General features: G+C 48.3%; 1 protein-coding gene across 2 annotated transcripts in view; it reads right to left on the minus strand.

The window, feature by feature from the left end:
• Positions 1-15006: 15006 nt before the first annotated feature.
• NTF3 (neurotrophin 3) overlaps positions 15007-25336 on the minus strand; it is a 71659-nt gene continuing 61329 nt past the window's right edge. Inside the window, exons 1-2 of one of the 2 annotated variants that reach the window (XM_049102616.1) lie at positions 16646-16811; positions 15007-16114 (exon numbers count right to left, since the gene is read on the minus strand). In XM_049102616.1, the coding sequence (XP_048958573.1) occupies positions 15320-16114; positions 16646-16678 (828 nt within the window). In that variant the 5' untranslated portion in view covers positions 16679-16811 and the 3' untranslated portion in view covers positions 15007-15319. Of the gene's footprint in view, positions 16115-16645; positions 16812-25336 lie in introns of those variants that run through there. The other variant, XM_025461918.3, reaches the window with a different exon arrangement.

Below are 25336 nucleotides of genomic sequence, written 5' to 3' on the forward strand. Positions count from 1 at the left end.
GTGAAATCCAGAAAGCCTTCTCGGAAGAGGCACTGGGACCTGCCTTTCTAGTGGTTGATGTTTGGCACACAGTGGGGTGAAGTTTTGCAGTGGCCTCTTGCCAAGCTGGGATGGGCTGGGACTAGGGCCTGGGCCTATCTGGAATACTCACTCGGGGTGTGCGGCTGGCCTTTGCAGTAGTGTAGCCATCTCATGCACTCCGTCTAATAGGAAACGGGAGACAAACGTGTGGTAGAGGAGTAGAGGGTGCAGCTGCCAATGAGGCCTGAGGGAAGGGGACAGGGAGATCCCCTCGAGCTCAGACAGGGTTGGCCCTCACTACCAGTTTCCTCTGATTCTCCTGATCACACCCTTAATAAAAACATCAGCCATACAGTGGTGAGCACTTGTGAAGTGCCCGGTCCTGGGTACTAAGTGCTTTTCCTGCAACAATAACTCACTAACTTCTCACGGTTACAACTGTCTTGTGTTCTTTGGTTCCTTTCTGTCCAGAGCTGGTAGAGGATGGAATTTGTGTCAAAGCTGCAGCCACCTGGCTCAGAGCCCGCACAGTTAGCCACCTTGAGGGGACACGCTGGGGGGCCAATGAGGGACCCCTCTGACCCACCTCACAACTCCCTCACCCTGAGAGAATGCAGAGGTTTGGTGTGGAGTGGATAACAAAAACCAAACCCTTTTGTGCTGCTGAAAAAGACAAACAGAAAAACCTTACGCACAAAACCAGAGAAAATCTTATTTTGGTCGACCAGAAGAATAGAGGAGACAGTACCCTCAGAGTCACCCTCATTTGGGGTTCAGGAAATGGTTTCTCTTTCCCTACGTGCAAACGCAGAAAACGTGCATTGTCCTAACCTCACAGAAATTCACTGCAGCCTGAATCGTGGCTCCGAACATGGGTGTCACTGGCTGGGGCAAGTGCTGGTGACTGGCTGGAGGGCCGTGCACTGGATGCTTGTGTTGGTTTAGTTCTTCTGAGTCCCAGCCTTCAACCTTGACCAGGGCTGATTTACCAGGAAGCTAATGAAGCTTCAGTTTCCCTCATGGCTCCAGCCCTTCCAAAGGCTGGGAGGCACCCTTGTAATGTCTTCATATGTGGCATGGCTTTTAAAATCTTGTGGAAGTAAGATTAAGATTATTTTGACATTAAAAAAAACGATTATTCTGATATCAAAAAACAAGCTGTAACAAAAAAAATTTCAGATCACACAAACCTATTAATTCATTAGGAGAAAGACATAAATTTCCGGTGGAAGTGATACATTTCCAATAGAAGTATTGTTACATAATCCAGTTAAAGGAAAGGAATAAATTATACATTCACATGGAAAAAAGATCTCTCTTCTTTTGCTGATGCAACAAAAACTGCTATCATTGACAAATATATAACATAACCCCACAGCGGGAGCGATGATGACAGACTGCTTAATGAATGTTGGCAATTCAGAAAGCAGGTGAGATTAATCACTGCATTAAAAAAAAAATGGAAATGTCCTGACATTTTTCAGCTAATATGTGAAAGTCTTTAATAGAGCTTTTTCTAAATTTGGTGACAATTCTAAAAATGCACATGACATTATCAAGGATAAATTGTGAGCCTGGAAGCAACTTTCCCTGAATATCAATATTACAAAAGGCAAAATGCGATCGCCCATGCTACAAGCTAAGCTAAGGTCTCTTTCTCTTCTCTCTATAGAAAACAACACAATGAAACTATTGTCAGATGTGAATAATACACAGACACAAAATATGGGAAAGAAAGTGTCATAAAAGTATGTTGGGCAATTAATGAAATTATTAGCATTAGGCTTTTCATATTTTCTGGTTTTTTTAAAAGAACTTATCGACCATTACCATTTAATTTGTGGTGATTTATTTTTCTTCTTGAAGTATCTGTGCTGGTTTGTTAGGGCTGCCATAGCAAAGGACTACAGACAATCCATTCCCGTTTAGGCCACGGGAATGGATTGCCTTGAAATTCCGAAGGCTGGAAGTGCAAGATCAAGGTGTCGGCAGGGTTGGTTTCTTCTGAGGGCTGTGAGGGAGGGATCTGTTGGCTCGCAGATGGCGGTCTTCTTCCTGTGTCTTCACGCAGCCGGCCTTCCTTTCGTGCTTGTGTTGCGCATGCGTGTATCCTAACCTCATCTTCTAAGGACATCAGTCAGATTGGATTAAGGGCCACCTTAATGATTCCTGTAACTTCATTACCTCTTTGAAGACCATACCTCCAAATACAGCCACATTTTGAGGTATTGGGGTAAGACTTCAACACGTGAATTTGGGGGGTAGGGGAGGTGTGCATAATTACGCCTATAATCATATTCAATCTTTTATTGTTTTTAAAAAGGATATCAGATATTCCTTTCAAGTTGCAAGCACTAGGAAATCTGGACATATGAGTATCTCTTTTGCTTTTAGAATCTCCTATTCTGAAGTGTATAACCTTGCATACAAGAAGTCTTTCCAATTCAATAATGTTTATTGCAGACCTACTATGTGTGGGTAGTACTCACACTGGAGCTCCAGCAAGGACAGCCATGGGCCCTGCTTGCTCAGTCCCCGGGAGTGGTGAGTGCTGGGAGGGCAGCCCAGAGCAGGAGCAGGTGAGCCTCATGGGGTGCCACCCAGGCAGTAACCCAGGGCCCTTCCTGTGCTTGGGGCTAATGTTTTGTTGCCATTGCTTTGAAATTATTTATTATTTATGAATAAGAGATCCCATGCTTGTCTTGAGCATCAGGCGCTGCAGATTCTGTCCCCTGTCCCAAGGAGGGAAATTATAGCAGCATCTGGTGTGGCCAAGCTAGTGCTGGTGGCTAGCTGGGGTTTTTCTTTCAGAAAAAGTGGAGGATGAGCACCCGGAAGGGGACCAAAGTGTGCAAGATGCGTGGGAGTGCTACATGTGTAATCCTCAACTCTCTCCCTCCCCACGAATCAGAGGAAATCAGTACTGTATGGAGAACATCTTGAGGCCGGAGCTCTGGAGATGGAGGATGTGGGACTGAGTGCCAGCACTCTCCTTAATCTCCTGTGACTGCTGGAGAGGTACGACGCTGCCCTGGGGCTCAGCACCCTCATCTGCCACAGGGAAGGAAGTCAAGAGTCAGGACTTCATACCTGTGCTACCTCTCCTTTTCTGGTATCGCTTTCAAGTCAGTGCAGGGGCTGGGGGAGGGGGGCATCATGTGTGATGAAGGTTGTGGACAGGGAAGGATCTGGAGAGGGCCTAGAGGGGGGCACTACACCAAGGCGGGACATGTGCATGGCAGGTCTGAGAAATAGGGAGACATCAGTGGAGGCTGATCTCAGTGTCTGTGAGAGAGAGAAAAATCACCAGAAAAGAGACTAGTCTATACTGTTGGTGACTCCAAGTGCCCAAAAGCTTGGATTCTAGCAATGGGGAACTCCTGGAAGCATTTGGGTGGGACCTGATGAGAGTGACATTTGATGAAAACTCATGTCTGGGAATGCTGTCATTCAGCTTCTTTAAAAGGAGATGGGAAAGCTAGCACTGCTTCGGGGGCTGCTGCGGGGGTGTGTGTGTGAGACTCTGCCTCTTTGGATCAGGCATACAGGACACAACAATGCAAAGGAATCCATGGGGCCGCCAGGAGCCTCTTGCTCTGAAGACCACCAGAACTAGGCTTTCTGTCTTCCTGCCCTCTTACAGAGTTGCAGCCTTGCTGACCGTGAGTTGAGAAGAGACGTGTAGGTCGCTAGCCTGGAACAGGGCCTGTGGGTTTCAGAGGCAAAACGAGGCTGCAAGACTCACTGGGCTGACTGTCAGGCTGACATGAAGCAGGGTTCATGTCAAAAGTTCAGGAGGAAGCATGACAGGATAAGAGGGAGAGGAAGCAATATGGACAGTGCAATTGTCCCGGGACTGAGACCCAGCATCTGGACGTCCAGCTGCAGGAGACGAGAAAAGGCAGTAACCAGACCTTGTCCTCCCTCCAGGCCAAGGGGACCAGGGAATGCACAGGGGGAATGCCAAGTGGTGGGTCAAAACCCACTTCATCATGAGCGATGAAGTGGCCCTGCCATATGCTGAGTCCTGCAACCTTGTTCTCCAAATCTGGCTTTCAACCCACCAGGATGCCTCCCAGGGCTTTCCCTTCAACCTGACTCTGAGCATGCCCTTCCTCTAGAGAGGCTGTAAGAGCACGTCCTCGGACACCAGAGCCATCAAATGGCTACAGTGCTGCCACACCTGCTGGCCACATCTGTCCCTCTCACTCCAGGCAAGCCTGAGTCGGCACAGATACAGTGAAGCAGCCGGAGCAGGTGGTCCAGGGGGTACAGAGGATCAGAGGGTAAAGATGAAACTTGGGGCCCTTCTTGACAGATAAGACTCTTGGACCCATGGTGACCTATCTCCCAAAGGTCTTTCTGCTGAGCTCCCACAGGACACAGACTCTCCTTCTCTGCAGAACTAGGTCTACTTTCCTTAGCATGGCATACCTGCCTCCGTGGTGTGGTCCTTGCCACACCATTGCTGTGTTCCATTGGTTGGCCTGAAGCAAAAAGCTCCCCCTTTATCTCTGCCCTGATAACAATCTGTTATGAAGCTGTAGAAACATTGATCACATGGCTATCTGTGTCTGTCTCTCCGGGAGTGTGTGCTGCCATCACAAGCAGGATCCTGACACAGAGCCAGAGCTGAGTGAAGAGGGCATGATGTGGCCTAGAGACAACTTGCCTCATCTGAGGTCTCGTGGGATGACCAGCGTGGTCGGGTTCACATCTGTAGTTCTTGATGGATGCATGAGCTTTTGCTTGTCCATATTTCTCTTACCTCTTGCTAAGCTGAAAGGACCAGGACAGGGCAACGTCTCCCCCAGCAGCAGGGGGAGACCTGAGCTCTGCTGGAACCACTATCTGCTAGAACACGAGGAGGAGAAAAGGTAGATGTTGCGATAGGAATTGGTCTAAATCAGGAATCCTCTGCTCTACGACCTCCTTCCCACCCGGTTGGTACTGTGCTTTTGGAATCTAAGATATTTTTATAGACTTCAGAAAGCTTTCAGATTTGGTCTGGACTAAAAAATTAGAGCATGATGGATCTGGGCAAGAAAAAGAGACACCTCCTTAGAAGTGAGGGTGGCAGGGGGCAGCAAAATAATGTGTACCTCTCTGCAAGTTCCCCCAAGGGAGATCCCACTACATTTCTTCTAGGGTCCTCAGGAATTTCTTATAAGCCAGCACTCAAAGAGGGTCCAGTGGGGCCCCCAGGACCCTGCTCCAGCCTGTGGCCATCCACTGGTCTACACTGCCTGTTCCAGCTATAGACATCTTTACTTTTCCCCCCCGAGAGGCAGGTCCTACACCATTTCCATTATAGGGAAGCTGAATGAAATCAGGCAACTTACCCAAGATCACATGATTATGAATGGCGCGATCAGGGGTCAAGTGCAGGTCAGCTGAACTTGGGTCCTTACATCACACTGCAAACCCGAGGGCCAGTATCTGGAGGGTCTGAGAGCCACAGATGGAAGATTCCATGTGGAAAGATCCGGTCTCTGGGAAGTCCCTGGAAACAGCAGAAGCATTTGCTGGCAGGGCAGACACTGGGGTGATATCTGTAAGGCCCTTGCAAAAGCTCTTACGTTAACCTAGTAGAAGCATCTAGACCACTCCTGTCTCTCACCCCTGCAGCTCTGTCAAGGAGCCTATTGAGGCAGTGTGGAGGGTGTTCTGCACAGGATGACTAAAGACCTACTCATCCTGGCTCTGCCCTGCATATTGGCTGTGTGACCTTGGCTGGGTTGCCTGAACTCTCTGGAGTCTAGTTGGCTTATAGGTTGGGGTGGGAAGTAGTTCTAATGACCTTTCTTGGAACGCTGCTTGCCTCTCCTTGCAGTTTCAATCTCTTATCCCAGCCACTCATTTTTAAGGTAGGCTGGTATAGCACACACGATACTTTGTAATGGAAGAAGAAATGCTTTTATACCCACTTTCCAGGAAGGAAAACTGAGGGTTGCAGAATACAAATGACTCCACTACAGTCTCAACAGAAGTCACCCTGATGGGGCCTCAGGCATAGTTTTCTTGAAATATGACTTAGAATAAAAGAAAGTTCCTTTGGGGTGCCGGAGCCAGAAACCTAGCCTCGGGTGTGGCAAACCTCTCTACTTAACCTGGCTGGGGAGCTGCTGGCAGGAGCCAGAGGCCCAGAAATTCAGAGGGAGTGGCCTGCCCCCCACCTGTTCCCCTCACCGCAGGGCTTTCAGCATCTGGAGGGGGACCAGCGGGCCCTCCCTACTGGCAGGAGGGAGTGACCAACTCTTGTTTCTCTGGAATGGAACAGGTTTGACAGGATAAAAAGTCTCTCAGAGGGAGGGAAGGCTGAAGAAGCCCCTCAGGCAAAAAGCAACACTTTGCAAAAGGGAGAATGGGGTGCCTAAGGTCTCTGATAAAAAGCTTTGCCCAGAGATGATTCATTCATGGGTCCCTGTTTGCAACTTCCATTGCCAAAGCCTGACTTTTGACTTTTGGTTGCAGATTCTATGCTTCAATTAGGGCCATTAATTGCTCAGAGTACATGAAATGTGTTTGGCTTCCCTTAGGTACACTGACGTGTCAGGCTTGAATTTCACAGCAGCAAGCATTTTAATCATGAAAATACAAGGCATGTAACACCACCATCCCCCTGTCCCCACCTGCTCCCTGCTCATTCCTATCCTTGGCCTGTTTCAGGTTTCTTCTTAGCGGTTACCCCTGCCTGAAATCATATTATATATATATTTACTTCTTTCTTTATCTTTTCTCCTTGTTGTGTGCTGTAGACAGGAAGCTCCACTAACTACAGTATAGGAGACAAACAATGCCTGTTTGTCACTGTACTAAACAATGCCCAGGAGGAGAGCTGGCACATAGGTAGTCTCTAGGGAGCTCTGCTGAATGAATGTATGCCCGAATGGTCAAATGATTGCTCCACTGGTACACGATGTGCTTTATTTAAGAAGTGTAAACTAGGGATGCCTGGGTGGCTCAGTGGTTGAGTGTCTTCTTTCGGCTCAGGGCATGATCCTGGGGTCTTGGGATCAAGTCCCACATTGAGCTCTCCTCAGGGAGCCTGTTTCACCCTCTGCCTGTGTCTCTGCATCTCTCTGTGTGTCTCTCATGAATAAATAAATAAATAAATAAATAAATCTTTTAAAAAAGAAGAAGAAGTGCAACCATAGCCATGGTTCATGGCCTTGTTTTGCTTTGTTTACCTTAATTTATATTTAAAAGTTGTTTTCTTCCAACTCAGGTTCTCATTCCCACGTTTCCACAAATGGAATAATGGAGTCTCCAAGCTTAGGACTGAACAGGGACACTAATGATTGTAGAATATTGGATATTGCAGATTTAGAGCTTTTTGCCTCCAAAACATACTCCCCCAACTCATCATCGACATTGAAAGAACTGAAGAGCAATACAATCTTCTACACTAATCCATTCTCCCTTAGGTTTGATCCAAATTCTTCATCTTGTTGTAAGCTCAGTTTACTAAAGGGACTCATTCATTCGTTTGTACTATAAAATACTATTGAAGACCTACTGAGAGCATGCTGCTCAGCATTTGGGATATGGTTCTAAAACCCATTTGGTAGTTACTGACTACCAAATGGGGCAGCCATTGGTTGCAGTGGCTGCAACCAAATGGGGCAGCCAAATGGGGCAACATAGCCAACAAATGATCATACAAATAACCACAGAGCTCATTTTGGCCTTGTTTTGTGGCAGGAGGTAAAATTCTGTGTGCTTGGGAACACACAATGGTGGGGTAATGAACTCAGGAGGAGGTTTTGGGAGAGGTACCCCCCAGGGGAAAGGAATTTGCAAACTGAGATCTGAAGACTGAACAGGAGTGAATCCGAACCAAGGGAAAGACACTCAAGGCAGAAGGATGTGGCATGTGTATACCTCCAGAACAGACGGTGTTTGGCTCCTTCCAGGATTTTCCCGATAGAGGAATCTTTCATTTTCCTGATTGACCAAGGGACTTTCAAAGAGGCATGTTAATAATTGGTAAAGGTCCTAGCCCAGAAAATAGAACCACAGTAAGTCTTTTTTTTTTTTTTTGCCAGAATCTTTACATTTCAGCTCCCCAATAACTGACTTTTCCCTTTAAAAGGTAACCTGAGTTGTCTGTGATAGTAGTGTCCTCAAGCAGGCTGCTGAGGCACATCTCCAGGGAATGACACTGCCCTGGGCCTCAGAATATTCATTTGCTTCTCCTCTGTCATCTCTAAGCTGTCTGTCCAGCTTTCAAAGTGATAAAGAAGGAGGGTGGAATAGATTGCATGCAGTGGAGGCCTGACCATAGATCCCCAGAGGAGTCCAGATTCCACACCCTGATTTACTGATGAGCTTCAACCCATCCATGGAGCTTCCACTAGACCCATTTGCAAATGGCTTATTTCTGTTGGAGCACTCCTAAATAAGGAAGAACGGTCTTTCGTTACCCCAAACATAAAACTATCTTGGTAACTAGCTCTCTACCCAATAGAGAGTTTGTCCCATGGCCTCCTCAAACTCACTGTCTATAGTTCCTGCCTACAAACCCGCTCATCTTGCTGTCCTCTTGAATTTGCTTTAAAACCAATATGCCTCAAGGATGTTGTGGTCATCTTCCTTAACACCTTCCTCTCTCACCTTCCACATCCGCTGGTTACTGATAACATTTTTTTTTAAAGATTTTAAATTTTACTTATTCATGAGAGACACAGAGAGAGGCAGAGACACGGCAGAAGGAGAAGTAGGCTCCCTACTGGGAGCCCGATGCAGGACTCAATCCCATGACCCCGGGATCATGACCTGAGCCAAAGACAGACACTCAACCACTGAGCCCTCCAGGTGCCCCCCTACTGATGACATTTCAAAAAATGCTTCTCCAACCCAACATTTCTCCCCATCCCCATTGCCTTCTCCTTAGCCTGCCCCTCCCTTGTTATTTCCTGCTGGTCTTCCAGCTATCACTCCATCAATCGATCTCCAGTCTGTCTGTCACACTGCCACCAAAATCATCTTCTTTTAAAGAAAAGAGCTGAAAACCGCTGTTGACTCCTCATTGCTTAGTAAACCAGTGATCTCAAAGTGTGTAGCACCATCACCTGGGAACTGGTTAGAAATGCACATTCTCAGGCTCTACTCCAGATGTAAGGAGTCAGAAACTCAGGTGATGTGGCCCAGCAATGAGTTTTAGCAAATTTTCTTGGTGATTTTTCTGAAGCTAAAGTTGGGGGGGTGGTACTCAAAGAATCAGATACAAATTTCATAGACTTTCATTCACACATGACTTTGAATTATTTGGTCCCAGCTTCTCTCCAGCTTCTTATAGTCCTAAAATTCTTGTTACCCCAAACCTTTTACTTTTCTCTAGGTATGTCAGACCCTTTCACTCTTATGCACTTTTGTAGGCTATCCTTCTGTCTGAAATATCTTTCCTTTCATTCTTCCCTGTCAAGCTCCTCCTACTCATCCTTAAGAGCCAGCTCAGAGGTCACCTCTTCAGTGAAGCCTGCCTCAACTGTCCCAAGCAGCATTTAGTTGTTTATTGTCTAGCTTCCTGTAGCCCTTTTGTTGGCAGCTTAGTTATAGATGTTGTATCTGCAGATGTGGCTTTGACATAGGGAATGGATTTCTACCAGATAATTAGAGCCATTTTAAAATAGAGCCAGCTCCCTGTGAGGAGGTGTTTATAGAGGAGATGTGGGAATTATGAGGTCCACTTTAAGCTGCTATACATTAAAGTCTCACCCTTTCTACGCTGCTCTCCTGGGAGGGATGACATCTCTTGTGCTGACACCATATGCTTGAACAGGGTGCATGACATCCTATAGGCGTTCCACAAATTAAAAAGAAAATGATTGAATGAATAAGAGATTTCTGCCTTGTAAAGCAGGATGAAAGTTTCTATCCAAATTTGAAATTCCTGCCTTCTATCTCCTTGCAAAAGCCTCAGAGAAAAAAGACAGCAATGCTGGTCTGTACACTTCGAGAAGAAGCCACAAACAACCTTAGCACAGGGATTGTTGAGCTGCTGGGTGGGGGATGGAAGGTGTGAGGTGGGAGGGCCACTGGAAATTGTTGGGAATCACTGCTGTACTAACACTTCAATCTCCCCTGTGTGTTAAGTATACGCCACCCTCCTTGCTCCCCTCACCTTATTGCAATTCAGCCATCAGGGTCCCCTGAAACAGTCAGCATCTTCTCCATTACTGCATCACTCACTCTGGTAAGAGCATTGCACCTCCAAACCACAGAGACCTCTGGGGCTCTGATCCAGGCACTTTCCCTTATTAGCTGTTCAGCCTTAGGCAAGTGACAACTTTTGTTAACCAGCATTCTCAGCTGTAGGAAGGAGTTAAAACTACCAGGTGCACACAGTGCTTTACGTGGAGGGATCAGCCAGGAAATGATCACCATTACTATTATTTATTCTTTGGTCTGGTCTTATCTTCTACCCCTTAAGCCCAGCACCAGCTTCCAGTGCTTTCCTACTGAATCAAAAAGCCCACGAATCCAACTCCTGTTTTGGCTGGTGGAGTCTGCCTCATGCTTTTCTGTCTGTAAATCCTCAACCCTGATCAGTCTGTTTTCTAGCCCCAAGAATGTTCATTTTCCATATGCTCGCCAGCTGGCTACCAGCTCGGTCTCCTAAAGGTTAAACTTTAGAATGTTCCGGAGCATTCTTTTTGAGCATTATCTTTTCTTAAAAAAATGCAATACATCAATGGTTACGTAGTCAAAGCAGCTACACACACACACACACACACACACACACACACACATGCACGCATGCACACCCACCTCCATACATCTCCATGTGAAAAACCATCTACCTCTAAAGAGTGTTTCCCAATTTTCCAATAAACTTTTATGTTTTCTTGCCATGGAGACTTCTATCATTGACAGGCAATTCATTACAGGAACTCTGTAACAAGTAAGCCACACTCATCAGTGGTAGGCAGCTTCTTAAAAAGGCTTTTGGTATCTCTGGGCCATTGCCTTCCACCTTCTTGCTTCTCCATACCCCCAGCCCCTGCCATAGGCACATCTGTGCTTGTTTCATTGGCCTGCTGTATGCTGTAACCAAATGCAGGCGAGCACCGAAGGAAACAAATCCACTGCCCTTCGGAGCGCTTCCGACCCGCTCTGTGGTTCTGCTCTTCCCAGCTGGGCCAGCCTCCATCTGGAACCAAAGAAAGACCCAGGGGTTCCAGGCAACACAGAGGTGCTTGCATTTGCAGCTTGTTGTGAACATGTGAGCCTTTCGAGACATCCACTCACCCTGTGTACCTTGAGAAGCCATGTGTAAGGAGTTTGGATCTCCTTAGATTTGGAGGGTAGGCTGTAGAAGGTTCCAGTTGAGAGAATCAGCCTTCAGTGGCTGCGGCTCTTCATGAGTCTGTGGAACTGAGCACATTTAAGGACCTTGGGTCAGGGGTGCGGACAGTGTTGGGGGTGGGTGGGGTGGAGATGGAGTGGGAGGAGGGGCTGCTGTGGGCTGTTGGCTCTTCTCTGGGCTTCAGAGTACCTTCCCCAGGGCCAAGCAGAGCCAGAAATCTGGGAGGCAAAGCCCAGCCTGATTGAGAACCTGGCATTGGGTTTGCAGCCCCAGCGCCATCAGAACTTGAAGTCTAGGGGATGCTTCTTCCTGGAAGCCACACAAACCCCTGGGTAGCCATAAACTGACTACACAGATTTCATTTCTGAACACATGTTCAAAGGTGATAAAACAAATGCAGATGGTTTCTCCAAGCCTCAGTGGAGTGTTTTTACGTGGGCTAGCTAAAGTAAAAAGCACACACAAACACACATATGGGAAGTGAACCACAGAGAAATTCTCAAAAATACCAACCCTAAAAGATCAACCTGGAGCAAGACTTGTTGGACACAAGTGAGAGGGAGAGGCAGCAAGAACAAGGCTGTCCCAAGCATTTGCAAGAAGGAACAAAATCCACATGCACACATATCAGAAAATCACATAGGTTGCTAGTGAGAGTTAGAAATACCTTTCTAACTAGGTAGCTAACTTTCTGCCTAACTTTCTACCACACCTAGCTGGTGTGGCAGCTGAGGATTCAAGGCCTGTCAGTGAGACGGGGCCAGAGGGACTGGGAAAATGCTCCTTTGGGACTGTGTCCTGTGGGATCAGTGATTGATAGACTTTAATCAAGGGGTTAATTAATCCTCCACCTCGAACTTTGGAAGTTCCTACCAGAATTCCTGAATAAGGACCTGTGCAAATCCCTCGATAGCTAATCTTCCTCCTCCTCCTCCTCCTCCTCCTCCTCCTCCTCCTCCTCCTCCTCAGTAATACTCAGAGGGATTTAGGAGCCAAGAACTGAATGATTTCATTACAGTGCAAAACAATCTTCTGATGTCAGCACTACCCTCATTGTATAGGACCAGGAAAGAAAGGCTCTGAGAGTTTAAGCATGTGCTCAAGTTCACACAGCTTGTAGATGGAGGCACCCGAGAGGCTTGTGGGAGGACAGAGAGATTCCCCCGCTGGTGGCCAACGGGGCCTCTCACCACAGCCTCCGTAGAGAAGTGAGGACTGTCTAGGCTGGCCACTGCCCCTCTGTGCGGTAGAGTCTCATGATGCCAAAAGCCCCCATCAGGACAGGGGAGTCATCCGAGGACATGCGGCTGTTGGCAACGAAGCTGGGCCAAAACCTGTTCCTCTATCCTGTGAAGCTTCACACTGGAGCACACCTGCCCGTGTCCTCAAGCTCTGTCAGGAAACCAGGCAGGGCGGGAAGATGAAGACGAGTGTAGAGTTTTCCCGGAGCCAGACACCAGCCCGAGTCTCCTCTATTGCAGAGAAGGGTTTGATCATGGGGCTCTGGCAAAGGCAGGTGTGTACACTGGTACAACAGGCCTCCTATGAATCTTGAGGAAGGCTCTGCCCTGGGCTCACTAAGCCCGACATGTTGACTTTGGCAGCGCTTGAATGCCCTCTTACGCCAATAAAGTTACTCAAATGGAACCGGGTAATGCATCGTTGCTCTGCCACCCAGCACGGGGGAGGCAGAGCCATCCCAATGGCCTGCAGGCTGGCGCTCCTTTCTGGAAGGTTTTCATCTCCTCCCCAGGCTCACTTTGTTACCAGAGCAACACTTAGCTCAGAAGCACGCTGCTCCAGACTCCCTCTCCACGTGCAAGCGAACTCCTTTCACTAGGTCCTGTTGTTTAGGGACAGTGCTTTCCCAGGCTGGGGGCTGTGTCACCCAAGCCCATCTCCCCAGGCAGCCAGACCCTCTAGATAGGCCCTACACCTACTTGGAATAGCAAGTCCAGAAGAGGAACATTAGTTCCAGTCTGAGAAGATGGCTTGGGCTCAACCGTAAGACAGCGGTTACTCTACCTGCTGGTTTATTGTGTTCTTGTTCATGAAACAGGTGCTACAAATGTTTTCACACAGGCAAGTTTGCTTTCCATGTCCCTAAGACTGTAATGTTCATTCTTAAATGCAAACTGTCACACAGAAGGGGGGGCCAGGGAGGGCTAGTTAAGAGGAAACCAGACTGTGTCCTCATTTGAGCACGGACTTAACCCGCCTGCTCAATGACCATGGCCAAGTTAAATTTCCTCTCCTGTGCCCTGGAGATGATAGTGTCTACCTCAAAGGACTTGTGGCAAGGAAGGGGACAGTGTTTGGAAGTGCCCAGCAGAAGGTGGGCATAAAGGAAATTCTTCATGTCCTGCCTTCGTATTTGAGGCGTCCAGAATCAAATGCAGTATGATGATGTGCTTAACCAACGCCACTGCAATTTGCTGAGGCTGTTTCAATTTGCTGAGGCTGGTTCAAGCCCCATAAAGAACGCATTTTTTATTAGGCATGTGTTAGAGAGATCTTGGGGCGTGGGCTGCTCTAGACAGAGCACATGCTTTGAGGAGAGGGCTATGCAGGGAAGGCGCAGGACAGGGCTCCAGAGAAGGACAGTGAGTAACTATGCCTCCGACAAGATGGGAGGGGAGAGTCGCTCTAGCGCCAGGGGGAAGGTCTGCTTTCCAGCGTTGGGGGTGGGGGGGGTGGGGGGGGGTGGGGGGGGAGTGCTTGGGGGAGCCACTGTGTCTTCCTCAGGCCTGCCTCTTCGGATGGGTGTAGCCATCATCACAGGGATCCCTCTGCGACTCTGTAACACCTTCCTTCCATCTGAGCTTTTGAGCTTTTACCTGTCAGAATGATAAACCCACCAAAAGTGATACAGAGAAATGTGCTAGCTAAAAAAGGAGACAGAGGGAAGGAAGAAGGAGTGACCTCCAATGGCTGCCCTATGCTAGCAAGTCTGCAGTGATTATTTAGCTGATTTATTTAGCATCCTAATGATAGCCCCGTGAGTTAGCAAGAATCCCCATGGGGCCTTCTGACCCTAGGAAACCCAGGCTCTGAGAGCCTGCAAAGCCTTGCCCCCAGTCACAAGGAAGGGAGGACCTGCGATGTGTACCCAGGTCTGACTGAAGTGCAAGCATTTTCCAATTCTCAGGCAGCCCCCCCCTTTTGGGGGGGCCATGAGCCCCAAGGATCTCAAATGAGGAAGTTCTCTTCTGTGTGTAGATTATTCATGATTCATTTCAGCTGGCTTCTGGGTAACCATACAATTATTCTGTTACAAACAGTTAAAACATTTTTTCCTATATGCCTAAAAGGAAGAAAACCACTTACAGAAAGCAAAAACAAAAATCAGAGCCAAAAAAAAAAAAAAAATTCCAACCCTTAACCTCAAACCCCAAAACAACCAATGTGCTGAAAAAAACCTTCCAAACTAAAATTGCCAGGTTTGTTGTTACTGTTCCGGGACCATAACATTGAGGACAATCGTAGTTCTGGTTGGCGAAAGTGACAGCAGAGAAACGAGGGCAAGTCCTCGGCAGTGGACTTGCTGGCCAGAATTAAGCATGGAGCTCACGGCTCCCGGGTATCGTTGCAACGACTGCGGTAACGGTGCATTTAATTAGCTCATTAAACATGAAGCATGCATCACTGTGTCTACACACAACTCTGACAGCATCTGATTTCAACAAGTTTACTAAAACGACAGTCATGGCCTTGACAATACTGAATGCAGAATACTGGTGTACACAGATTTTACAGAGCTGCTCCTGAGAGCCGGGTCACAAAATAAGGTTTAACAGATGGGAGAGGCCTGAGGGAAGGCAAGCACACTGATTTTTATTGAGAAAAAAAGCTTATATACTGTAGGGTTGCTGAAGTTTAATAAATAAAGGTCAACTTATAATATATAAAAACAATATAAACATTTATATGCTACATGCATATCATATAATTTAAAGTAATAATTTATATATGGGGAGAGATGCCAATCTATGTTCTTCCGATTTTTCTTGACAAGGCACACACACAGGAGGTGTCTATCCGTATCCACCGCCAGCCCACCAGTTTATTGTTTTCTGACGTCAGTGCTCGGACGTAGGTTTGGGACGTTTTGCACTGAGAGTTCCAGTGTTTATCGTCAATCCCCCTGCAACCGTTTTTGACAGGCCTGGCTTCTTTACATCTTGTCTCATAAAAATATTGTTTGACGGGAGAGTTGCCGGTTTTGATCTCTCCCAGCACCGTGACCTGGTGTCCGCGGATGTCGATGGCCGATGACTTGTCGGTCACCCACAGGCTCTCGCTGTCGCACACGGAGTACTCCCCCCGGTGACTCTTATGCTCCGCGTACCTCTTCCTCCGAGACGTTCTGTTGGCCGCCACAGGGTTGCCCACGTAATCCTCCATGAGATACAAGGGAGGGGGCTCCAGGGGGGTGCTGTCACTCAGCAGGACCCGGGGCGAGCTGTAGCGTCTCTGCTGCCGCAGCACTTCGGTGTCCATTGCCATCACCGGCTGGAACGCCGACCTGGCCGGCTCCCCGCGCTCGGGCTTGCGGGGGGCCCCTGCTTTGGGCAGGGTGCTCTGGTAGTTCTCCTTAACGTCCACCATCTGCTTGGAGAGCTTGTTTTTCAAAATATCGGCCTGGATCAGCTTAATAATCAGGGAATTTAGCGAGTCTTCAGGCAAATTCCTTTGATCCATGTTGTTACCTTGGATGCCACGGAGATACGCGAGAAATATCACATAAAACAAGATGGACATCACCTTGTTCACCTGTAAGATCTGAAAAAGAAACACAGGTGTTAGGAGCGGGCAGTGGCAGCTGAATCCACGTCACTGTGGGCTGAGCAGCCCCGTGAGAGCAGGCAAGAGAACTCAGGCTCCTCTCTGATGTCCGGAGACCAGGGCCGTCGGTTTCTTTCCTTGGGAAACACTGCCTCCATAGGAATCCTCTTAAATTTTTTTAAAACTTATTTTTATTACATTATTATTATGTTTTTAAGATTGTATTTACTCATGAGAGATCCACAGAGAGAGGCAGAGACATAGGCAGAGGGAATCAAGCTCCCTGCTGGGAGCCTGATGCAGGACTCGATCCCAGGACCCTGGGATCACGACCTGAGCCAAAGGCAGATAGATGCTCAACCACTGAGCCACCCAGGTGCCCCAAATTTGTTTTTTTTTAAATTAAATAAACCAAAACCATGAGTCATGAGGTCTACATTATAGAGGAGTTAGGGCTGTCCCCAGGACCCGGGGCCCCAGGAGCCTTTAGGACAGAGGGAGGAGGAGGTTCACACTTAGGACTTCCACCTCTGCTCTCGTTCCTAGACAGACATCCCCCATGGCATCTGCATTTGATGTCTGCACTTATCTTCAGGCTTCTGTTGTGTGTGCATGAAGTCCTGCCACTTGTTTAAATACCACTTGAGCCTGAGAAGACCACAGTCCACTCCACCTTGGCAAATTATGAAGAAGTTGAACCTGAAAATTGTAAAGGTATATTTACATTCTTCTGGCAACAGGAGCAGACTTGCAATTGTGTCAAGGAACGGAGCTCTACCTCCCTCCCCCACACCTAATGCAGCTTCTGGATCTCTCAAAGGAATACCCTGAGGCCGGGGTCCCATCTGCTGCCTGCGTGCTGCAGCATCACAGCATCTTCCCCGGCCAGGCCACCTCTGGTGGAGCTGTTCTCTGGCCCTTGTAATGAGCTCATGGGCTGCTCCCCACTCTGAGAGGGCCTGGCCGAGCTCTCCAATGGACATGCCTCACCAGGGTGCCCAACTGCTTCCCAGACACTCCCTTGCAGAAGATAGAGGCACAGAGGCAACCAGCTCAAGTTAATGCGCTGGACTTGCCCCGAAAGGCAAGACTCCTTGTGGATGCATTTTTTTTCTTGTTTGGCCTTTACATGCTAAGTTTCTAGAACACAATGTTTCTTCTGGTGGTTGCATTTTCAGTTTGCTTTCTCCCTGTTTAAATGGTACTTTATTTAACCTATCCGCCCTCTCCTTTGGTTGCCAGAGCAGAACCGCGACACAAGGTTTCCATTGGGTCCTTATGGAATTATAGGGCTTATCTCAAGATACCTTTCTGGCTGGTCTGTCCCTCACCAGAGCTTTTCCGAAAGCTGGCGCTGGAAGGAGGCTCTTCAGGTGGGGAGGGCTGGCAGCCGGAGCGATCTCCACCTCGTCCTGTGATCCACACCACCCCCGTGAGGTATCCATACCTTAGTTACCATTGCCACCACCTCACTGCCTCCCAGGGGTTCACAGTTTCCTCTTTAAAGCTCTCAGCATGGAAAATAAAAAACCTTCCCTCCATTCACCTTTGGTACTTGCAGAGAGACTTCACTAAATCCAGGGGGAAAATAGAACGGAAATAAACAAGAGGGACGCAAGAATCAGAGAGCAGCCCTGCTTACCAAGTACCCATGTCTGAGCTTGCCCACACTAACTGGCTCCTGAGACTTCCAGACGCAGACTCTTCCCCATCTTGTCTGAAGCACTGCTCGCTTGTCCCCAAAGGCCAACAAGGCTGCAGGCATTCTGCTCCTACTTCCTCCCCCTGGCTCTTGGCCCACCTCTTTGATAAGGGGATCATCTTCCTTCCATGGGAACCACTCTTTGTGGACTACTGACTCCTCAGGGTCAAAGCCGAGAGAAGGATGCTAGCTTTGCTGCCCACCCCTAGAGACTGTTCTAAGAATCCTATTATCCTAGGAAAGTGGTTCCCACAGGATAACTACTCTCCCTCCCATTCTGCATATAATTGACATTTCCTTCAATGTTACAGACCCAACAAAATGAAGCTGGAACACAAAACGTATGGCATGCATGCAACTAGAATCGCATGCCCTTTCTCCCCGCTCCAAACAGAATACAGCTGCAATAAAACAATCTGGGACTAAAAGTCTATCAAAAAAGTTTATTCAGTCTTCCCAAAGCCCAGCCACTGCAAGCTAAGATTACGCAGGATACCTGCTCATGAGGAAATAGATCAAGTATGGTCAGCGAGGGGAGGTCCCAGAGAGGATGAGGGTTGATGTACATACAGATTGGCCAGGTAATGATAAGGGTGTATCGACAGGAAGAAGGATGGATGGTGCCAGTGGGGCTGGGGATGCAAAAAGAAGCGTCTGCGTGGCTGGTGCCTGAACACAGAACCAAAGGGCTTTAAGGGTAGAAGAGCCATATGAAGAGAGCACTGAATCCAGCTCCTTCACTGCATAGGTGAGGAAACCCTATCTGCAGTGGAAAGAGGAGGAGAAATGCACAGGGAAGAGGGGTCCTCTAGCGGCCTTTTCTGTCAGATCACACCTGGGCTCGCACGCCCCAGCCCCAGCCCATTTGCTCTTTCAAAGCTGCCCGAACAAGCTTTAGGAGCCTAGGAGCCGTGTACACGTGCTGTTCCTTTCTGCTGGCAGGCTTTCCTCCCCTCTCCTGTTGAAATTATACCCATTCTTCGGTGCCTGGTTGGAAAGCGAACTTTTCTACGAGGGCCTCCAAAAGCAGTAAGGCCTCTGAGAAGCCGCAACTGCCACTTCCTCTGCATTTCTGCAGCATGTTTCCGATTCGCTGCCGTGGCAGGTCTGACAGGCCTCAGGGTTCTAGGTACTTTACTCACTAGATTCCCTCTCCTCCAAGGCCCTCCAAGGAGCCCCTGCCCGCCTGTGGGCCTCCCGCCCTCCCACCCCATATCGACACCATGGTGAATACAAGGTGCAAGTCTGGATGCAGTGAGTCAGGGACGGAAAGGAGGGTGGCTGACGGCAGAAGAGCCACCTCATTGCAGGGCCTAGCGCAAAGGTAATTTAGACCCTGCAGGGTGGTGGCAGGAGATGTGACTGCCTTTGAGCCAAGACTCTCAAGCCCCTGCATGCATGCCCTGTGTCCCATCAGATCTCACTTACAGAACACCTATTTAAAGGTAAAATTCTTAAGAACTTCAAAATGGCAACCACAGCATTAAACTGAATGTAGAGTCCCCTTCTTGAGTGCAGGAGCTTGGACGATGGGCATGCATACCTAGGAAGCCAGCCTTGGCAGCAGGGCGACAACGTTCCATTTTGGTGAAACTGTTTGAAGGGGAGAGTGGCCATCCATTTTAGGTCGGGAGAGATGGGCAAAGCCCACAGAGTGCTGCGTGGAGGGGGTCAGGTTCAGAGCCTGGGACAGGAGCTGTGACTTCAGCCTGGAGATGTGCAGAATGAAAAGGCCCTCATGCCCACCTGCTTTCTTCCTCTGGGCAGTGGTGACCAAGGACTGTGGGTTCCAATGAGGCAGTGGGAGAAGTCAGAATTGTCAGGAAGGAACACTGTATCACTGATATGGCTCAGAACTGCCAAAGCATGCTGATCATGAAAAGCAGAATATGGGGCAGCCCCGGTGGCTCAGCAATTTAGCACCGCCTTTAGCCCAGGGCCTGATCCTGGAGACCCAGGATCGAGTCCTACATCGGGCTCCCTGCATGGAGCCTGCTTCTCCCTCTGCCTGTGTCTCTGCCTCCCTGTCTGTCTGTCTGTCTCATGAATAAACAAATAAAATTAAAAAAAAAAAAAACAAAGAAAAGAAAAGCAGAATAACTTGTAACTGATTTTATTATTTTTAGCTTCTGCCCAGACAATACTTAGCTGCTGTACCTGGGCTGACTGCTCCTACCAGCCCACCTGGTGGTGCACTGCCTCGGGGAGCCCCAGGCGTTGGGTGCATTAGAACACAGGTCTCTTTCAGGCAACTCTGACCCCTCTCGGATCCCAAGCACAGAAACTCAGCCGGAAGAAATCAGGCCATCATCGGTGGGGGTGGGGGTGGGGGTGGGAGAGACACACAGGAAAAAAATAGTAATATAAGAGTTTCTAAATGCCTCTTAGCATTGGTCCTACCCCTTCCTGGAGCACCACAATTCCTTACCATTGATTCCAAAACCTTACCACGATACTTGAGATAAGTTGTGGGAATAAATCAACTGCAGACTGGTAAGTGTTGCTAACCCACTTGTAAGGCTGTATTAAAACCCAGCCGGAGTGCCTGTGGCTGCCACCTTGATAATCTGCTTGTAGCTTTTTCATGGAGAGTAAGTCCAAGAATGTTGCTATTAGAACTTCCAAAACACAGATGTTTGAAGCTGGAAAGGGCCCTGTGGAAACCCCTCATTTTGTTTTTGTTTTTTAAGATTTTATTTTTTTCACGAGAGACACAGAGAAAGAGGCAGAGACACAGGCAGAGGGAGAAGCAGGCTTCACGCAGGGAGCCCGATGCAGGACTCCATTTCAGGACCCTGGGGTCACCACCTGAGCCAAAGGCAGATGCTCAACCACTGAGCCACCCAGACGTCTCAAATCTGTCATTTTTACAAGTAAGGAAACTGAGGCCTGGTGTGGGGATGGAGGGCTTCGTCTAAGATTAGACTCCTCAGTAATGGCAGAGAGTGACAGATGACACGGTTCTAAAGTTCAAGAAAAATCATGTGGCTTGTGCCTAAGTAACATTATTGTGAGGGTTTAATCATGAAATCTATACAAAAGCACTTAGCACAGTCTCTGGCCTGCAGTGGCACCCTGGGAATGTCAGCTGGACATGAATTTGAGTTCCCTGTGGCAACAGAGCGGCTGCATGCCTCCCTGCATACATACGAGCTACCAAGCAGCTGAAGTCAGGAATTCCTTTCCACATACAGCCCACAGCAATCTGCATCAGCACAGAGCTTTCTCCCAAATGCCACTGCTAGCAAGTGCTTGGATCTCAGACCAGCCACACTGGTTGTGGCAGAAGTAAAGATTGTTGCAAATTGAAAGCACAGAGCACAGGAAAATCACAAAAGCAAACACGCATGAGAGGCTGTGAAGTGGTGTTTCTGGATAAGCTGAGGGCAAAAAGATCCCAAATCTGATCTCTGGCTCCTTCTAGTCACCAGAGTCTGTAGTTTCCACCCCATCTTCTGGAGTAGGCTTTCCCAGAAGACTAGCTCCCTGGAGTCGGGAGTGAAGAAAGGATGGCGGTGCCAGATTGACCCAGGCAAGGCACATCAGTGAATTTTTCGATTTAGTAGGACCTCTATGCTTCTTCTTTTTTGGTCACTATTTTTTTTAAAAAAAGGTGTTATTTATTTATTCATGAGAGACACAGAGAGAGAGGCAGAGACATAGGCAGAGGGAGAAGCAGGATCCCTGCAGGGAACCCGATGTGGGACTCGATCCCAGGACCCCAGAATCACACCCTGAGCCAAAGGCAGACGCTCAACCACTGAGCCACCAGGTGTCCCCTCTGTTGGTCACTATTAATAAAGACCCCATCTAAGCCTGCTATTGTGTTATCATTGGCCACATGTCTTCTCTTGCATGAGGGGCCATGTCCTCTTCATCCACCCACGACTGCTGCCTCACACGGGGCTGCAGGGTCTCCATGTCTACTTAGTGAATGAGTGCCCACCAGGATCAAGACCTGCCCAAGACACTGCTCCCTGGCCCAAGATCCTGTATGGGCTTCTGCCAAGCCTGGTCTGGAAGCCACTCAACTCTGCCTTCTTTTCCCAAAGAAAATACAAGCCCTGGCTCTGAAGTAGGCCATGGTCCCCAGGCTCTTCTTGGCTATAATTGGAAAAAGACCTGTTAAAGACCTCAGTAAAACCCCCTTCCTACACTCTCCCCAGTGCCCATTTCCCCTGCACTGAGTTTTCCAAGATCCTGACCAACTAGCAGATGCTATTTTGCTCACTTAGAAATGCTTTCCCACATATGGTGTTTTCTCGTTCCCCGGAGCCACATTCCTACAAGGTTTCACCATCCCTCAAAATACTCAAAAGAGAGCAATTTCTGATTTCTCCTTTCTGGCTCAGTTTACAACACACACACACACACACACACACACACACACACACACACACACAGAGGGGTTTGGGGTAAAGCAGCTGAAATGGAAATGAAAACTGGTTGGAGAGTGGGGTGTGACAGGACCTGAGTGTCGTCCCCATCCCTCCCCACACCCCGTGTCTGTCGTTTGGCACACAAACACCTGGGGGCGCTCTCCTCTGAGTTCCGATCTACCTTTCCAGGACTGGCTTCCCAGCAGGCGCGCCTCCTCCTGACCTTGGACCTAGAGACTTTACTTGCTGCACATGTGTGGAGTGAATACTTAGCCCAGCTGGAATGGGAGCATCAGGAACAGAAATGCTAAGTGCCAGGGACTGTCGTTCATCAAACCTTTAATCTCAGTTAACAGCTCCTCTGAGGTATGTACTAACATTCCCCATTTCAGATGGGGAGACTGAGGCACAAGATGGTTAATAACCAGCTAGAAGCAAGCAGCAGAGCCAGGATTTGATCACAGTCCCACTTTGCAACTGATGTCCTTAAGGATTAGGCTATGTGGTCAGTCTGTCCCTGCTCTTGAATATTCCAGAGAGTTTATTTCCAGAGGAAGTTTAGGTTTAAAGGCTGGAACCAGGACAGGTTCCACCCAGCGGGTCGAGCATCTCTGCAGGAATCCTCAGCTCTGGGCAGCAGTTCTCGGTGTTTGAGGCCACCACTCCTGTTTCCTCCTCCCCATATTCTCTCTGCAAGTGTTTGCCATGCAAGGAAACAAACTCCTGTCCCCCTTAGGCCTGATGTCCTTCCAGGTCAGCCTCTCCACGGGTCATCCATCCCCACATAGGCCATGTGTCATGGTGGACGGAGCACCAGATGCCCCATCTCAAGCCCTGGCTCTGGTGCCAGTGCTGGAAATCGGGGTGACTTACAAATAAGGCACAGAGGCTGTGCTCTGGCTGTTCTCAGGGAAGAGGCATGAGATCAAAGTGGAAGCACTTTTTAATTTGCCAAGTTTTTAATATGCAAATTCTAGAGATTTCATTGTTTCCGGTACAGCCACATCCTCTGGAGGCAAATGCCTTTCTCTGGCTAGGTTAACAAGGACACTGTCCAGCTGTATCCAGAAGGGCCTAATTCTTTGGAGAATTTCTGCAGCCATGACATGGTCTCTGACTAATGCTAAGGGCTCAAAAGACTACATCCTGCCAGATAACCCTAATATCTTGTTCAGGGACTGGAAAGGGGGAGAGGTGGTAAGGCGATAGATTTAAAGTAGAATGACAAAAAGGAAAGGAATGTGGTGGAAATATTAAACTAAGGCCATATAGAAGGCTGGCTAAGCTTGCTACCCATATCTTGATTGCAGAATTAATTCAAATTGGCTTTGTTCTGAAACCAGGTCCTGAGGCCTGAAAATTAGTCGGGCCATATGAAGATGTTCTGACCCATGACAAGGCTGGTTGCAGGGAGAGAGAGAGAGATCCTGGTGGAGCCTCCACGGGGGATTGGTCTGGTTTTGGTTAATCTCTTTATTAATGATCCGGAAGCAGGATAGAGGAAAAAGTGGCAGATTAATTAAAACGCACAGATGATGCTCAAAAGGAAGGTGCTACAAACACCGGTGAGGACAGACCAATTATTCCCCAGCACCCGTGGGGGTTGGCAGCCTGGAAATAGCACGATGAGATTCAAACTAGAAACACATAGGTTAACTCACTGGGGGCGAGATGATTCCAAAACCAACAAGGGAGGGAAATGGTTGTAAAGGGATGAAGGGAAGGAGCGACTTGGAATGGCTACAAGGCATAAATGAGAAATGAACTCACATGACTAGGGCTATGTGGGCTTCCATGGCCTCGTCTTCTTCCCCTATAGCCCTCTGTTCTTTCCTAAATCCCATTCCATTCATTCTGAGCACCCTCTGGAGTGGTGGCAACTCTTACGTTCCCTGTTTCATGAAGCACAAAAATACTCAAACGGAGCTTCAGAGAGGGCAAGAAGTAGAGCCAGGATTGCAGAGCCAAGTGGATGGCTGTCACCAAAAGATGCCGACTGGCTTGCTCTGTGTTCCCCCAAACTGGAAGTGAACAGTGACAGGAAGAAGGAAGAGCCTCTTCTCTGTACTTTGCTTTGTGACATCTTGTTTGAGAGCCCTGGTCCCTGGCAGACGCTCACCTACACAGTCAAAATAACAAGTGAGAGCAGAGGCAAGGAGGTGGATTGCTCTCCTGTTCCTCCTGTTAAAACTTATTTTTTTAAAAATATTTTATTTATTTGTTCATGAGAGTCACAAGGAGAGAGGCAGAGACACAGGCAGAGGGAGAAGCAGGCTCCCTGCAGAGAGCCTGATGTGGGACTCGATCCCAGGACCCCGGGATCATGACCTCAGCCAAACGCAGATGCTCAACCACTGAGCTACCCACGTGCTCCTAAAACTTCCTTATTAACTCAGAGTTCAGAAATTGTCTGACATGGAGAACACTTGGCCCAAGATCTGGGAGAGGACAAGGTCCTGAACTTTGAGGGGATGCTGGCTTCCCAGTGGAAACAAGGCACACAGTCAACAGGGAAGGCCTATCCTAGGATGAAACAAAACAGAATAGAGCAACTTAAAAGGTTTCCTTGCCTCTCTCAGTAAGGAATTTCTGAAACTAGTCTCTTCTCGGAGGCCGGAAAATGAGCAAGACGGATTCCAGAAGGGACAAGGAGCCTGTATCCGAAAACCAAACTCAATGCCCTGAGCTGGAAGTTGAGAGCTGTGAGTTTGCTTTTGCACAGCTGTTGGAAGAGGAATTTTACATTGTTCAAAGCACACCCTCTCCTCCAGCCCCAAGGCAGCGAAAGACGGAAGGTATGGCGCATGTCAAAACAATGTGCATCAGCAGCTCCGAGAGCAAGGTAGCACAGTTATTCCTCAGGCCAAGGAATCCTCTGGCGTGGACCTGTCTTGGCAAAGACATCTGAAAGGAGCTTGGTATGCCAACACAAGCCCCAGGAAATCCCGATTTACTTTATCCTTTGCATACTACATACTCTGATTTCATGGCCAGAGGGTGGACAAGGAAGGATCCCCAGAGAAGATCTGAGTCAATCCAGCTACTGGCCATAATGGCATGTATTTATAAATTTAGTTTTCTTTGTTCTGGGCACTAACAGTCATTCATCACTGTGCAAAAAGGTGTGCATATATGGGC

Source organism: Canis lupus, chromosome 27 (genome assembly GCF_003254725.2).
Source record: "Canis lupus dingo isolate Sandy chromosome 27, ASM325472v2, whole genome shotgun sequence".
Taxonomy (NCBI): domain Eukaryota; kingdom Metazoa; phylum Chordata; class Mammalia; order Carnivora; family Canidae; genus Canis; species Canis lupus.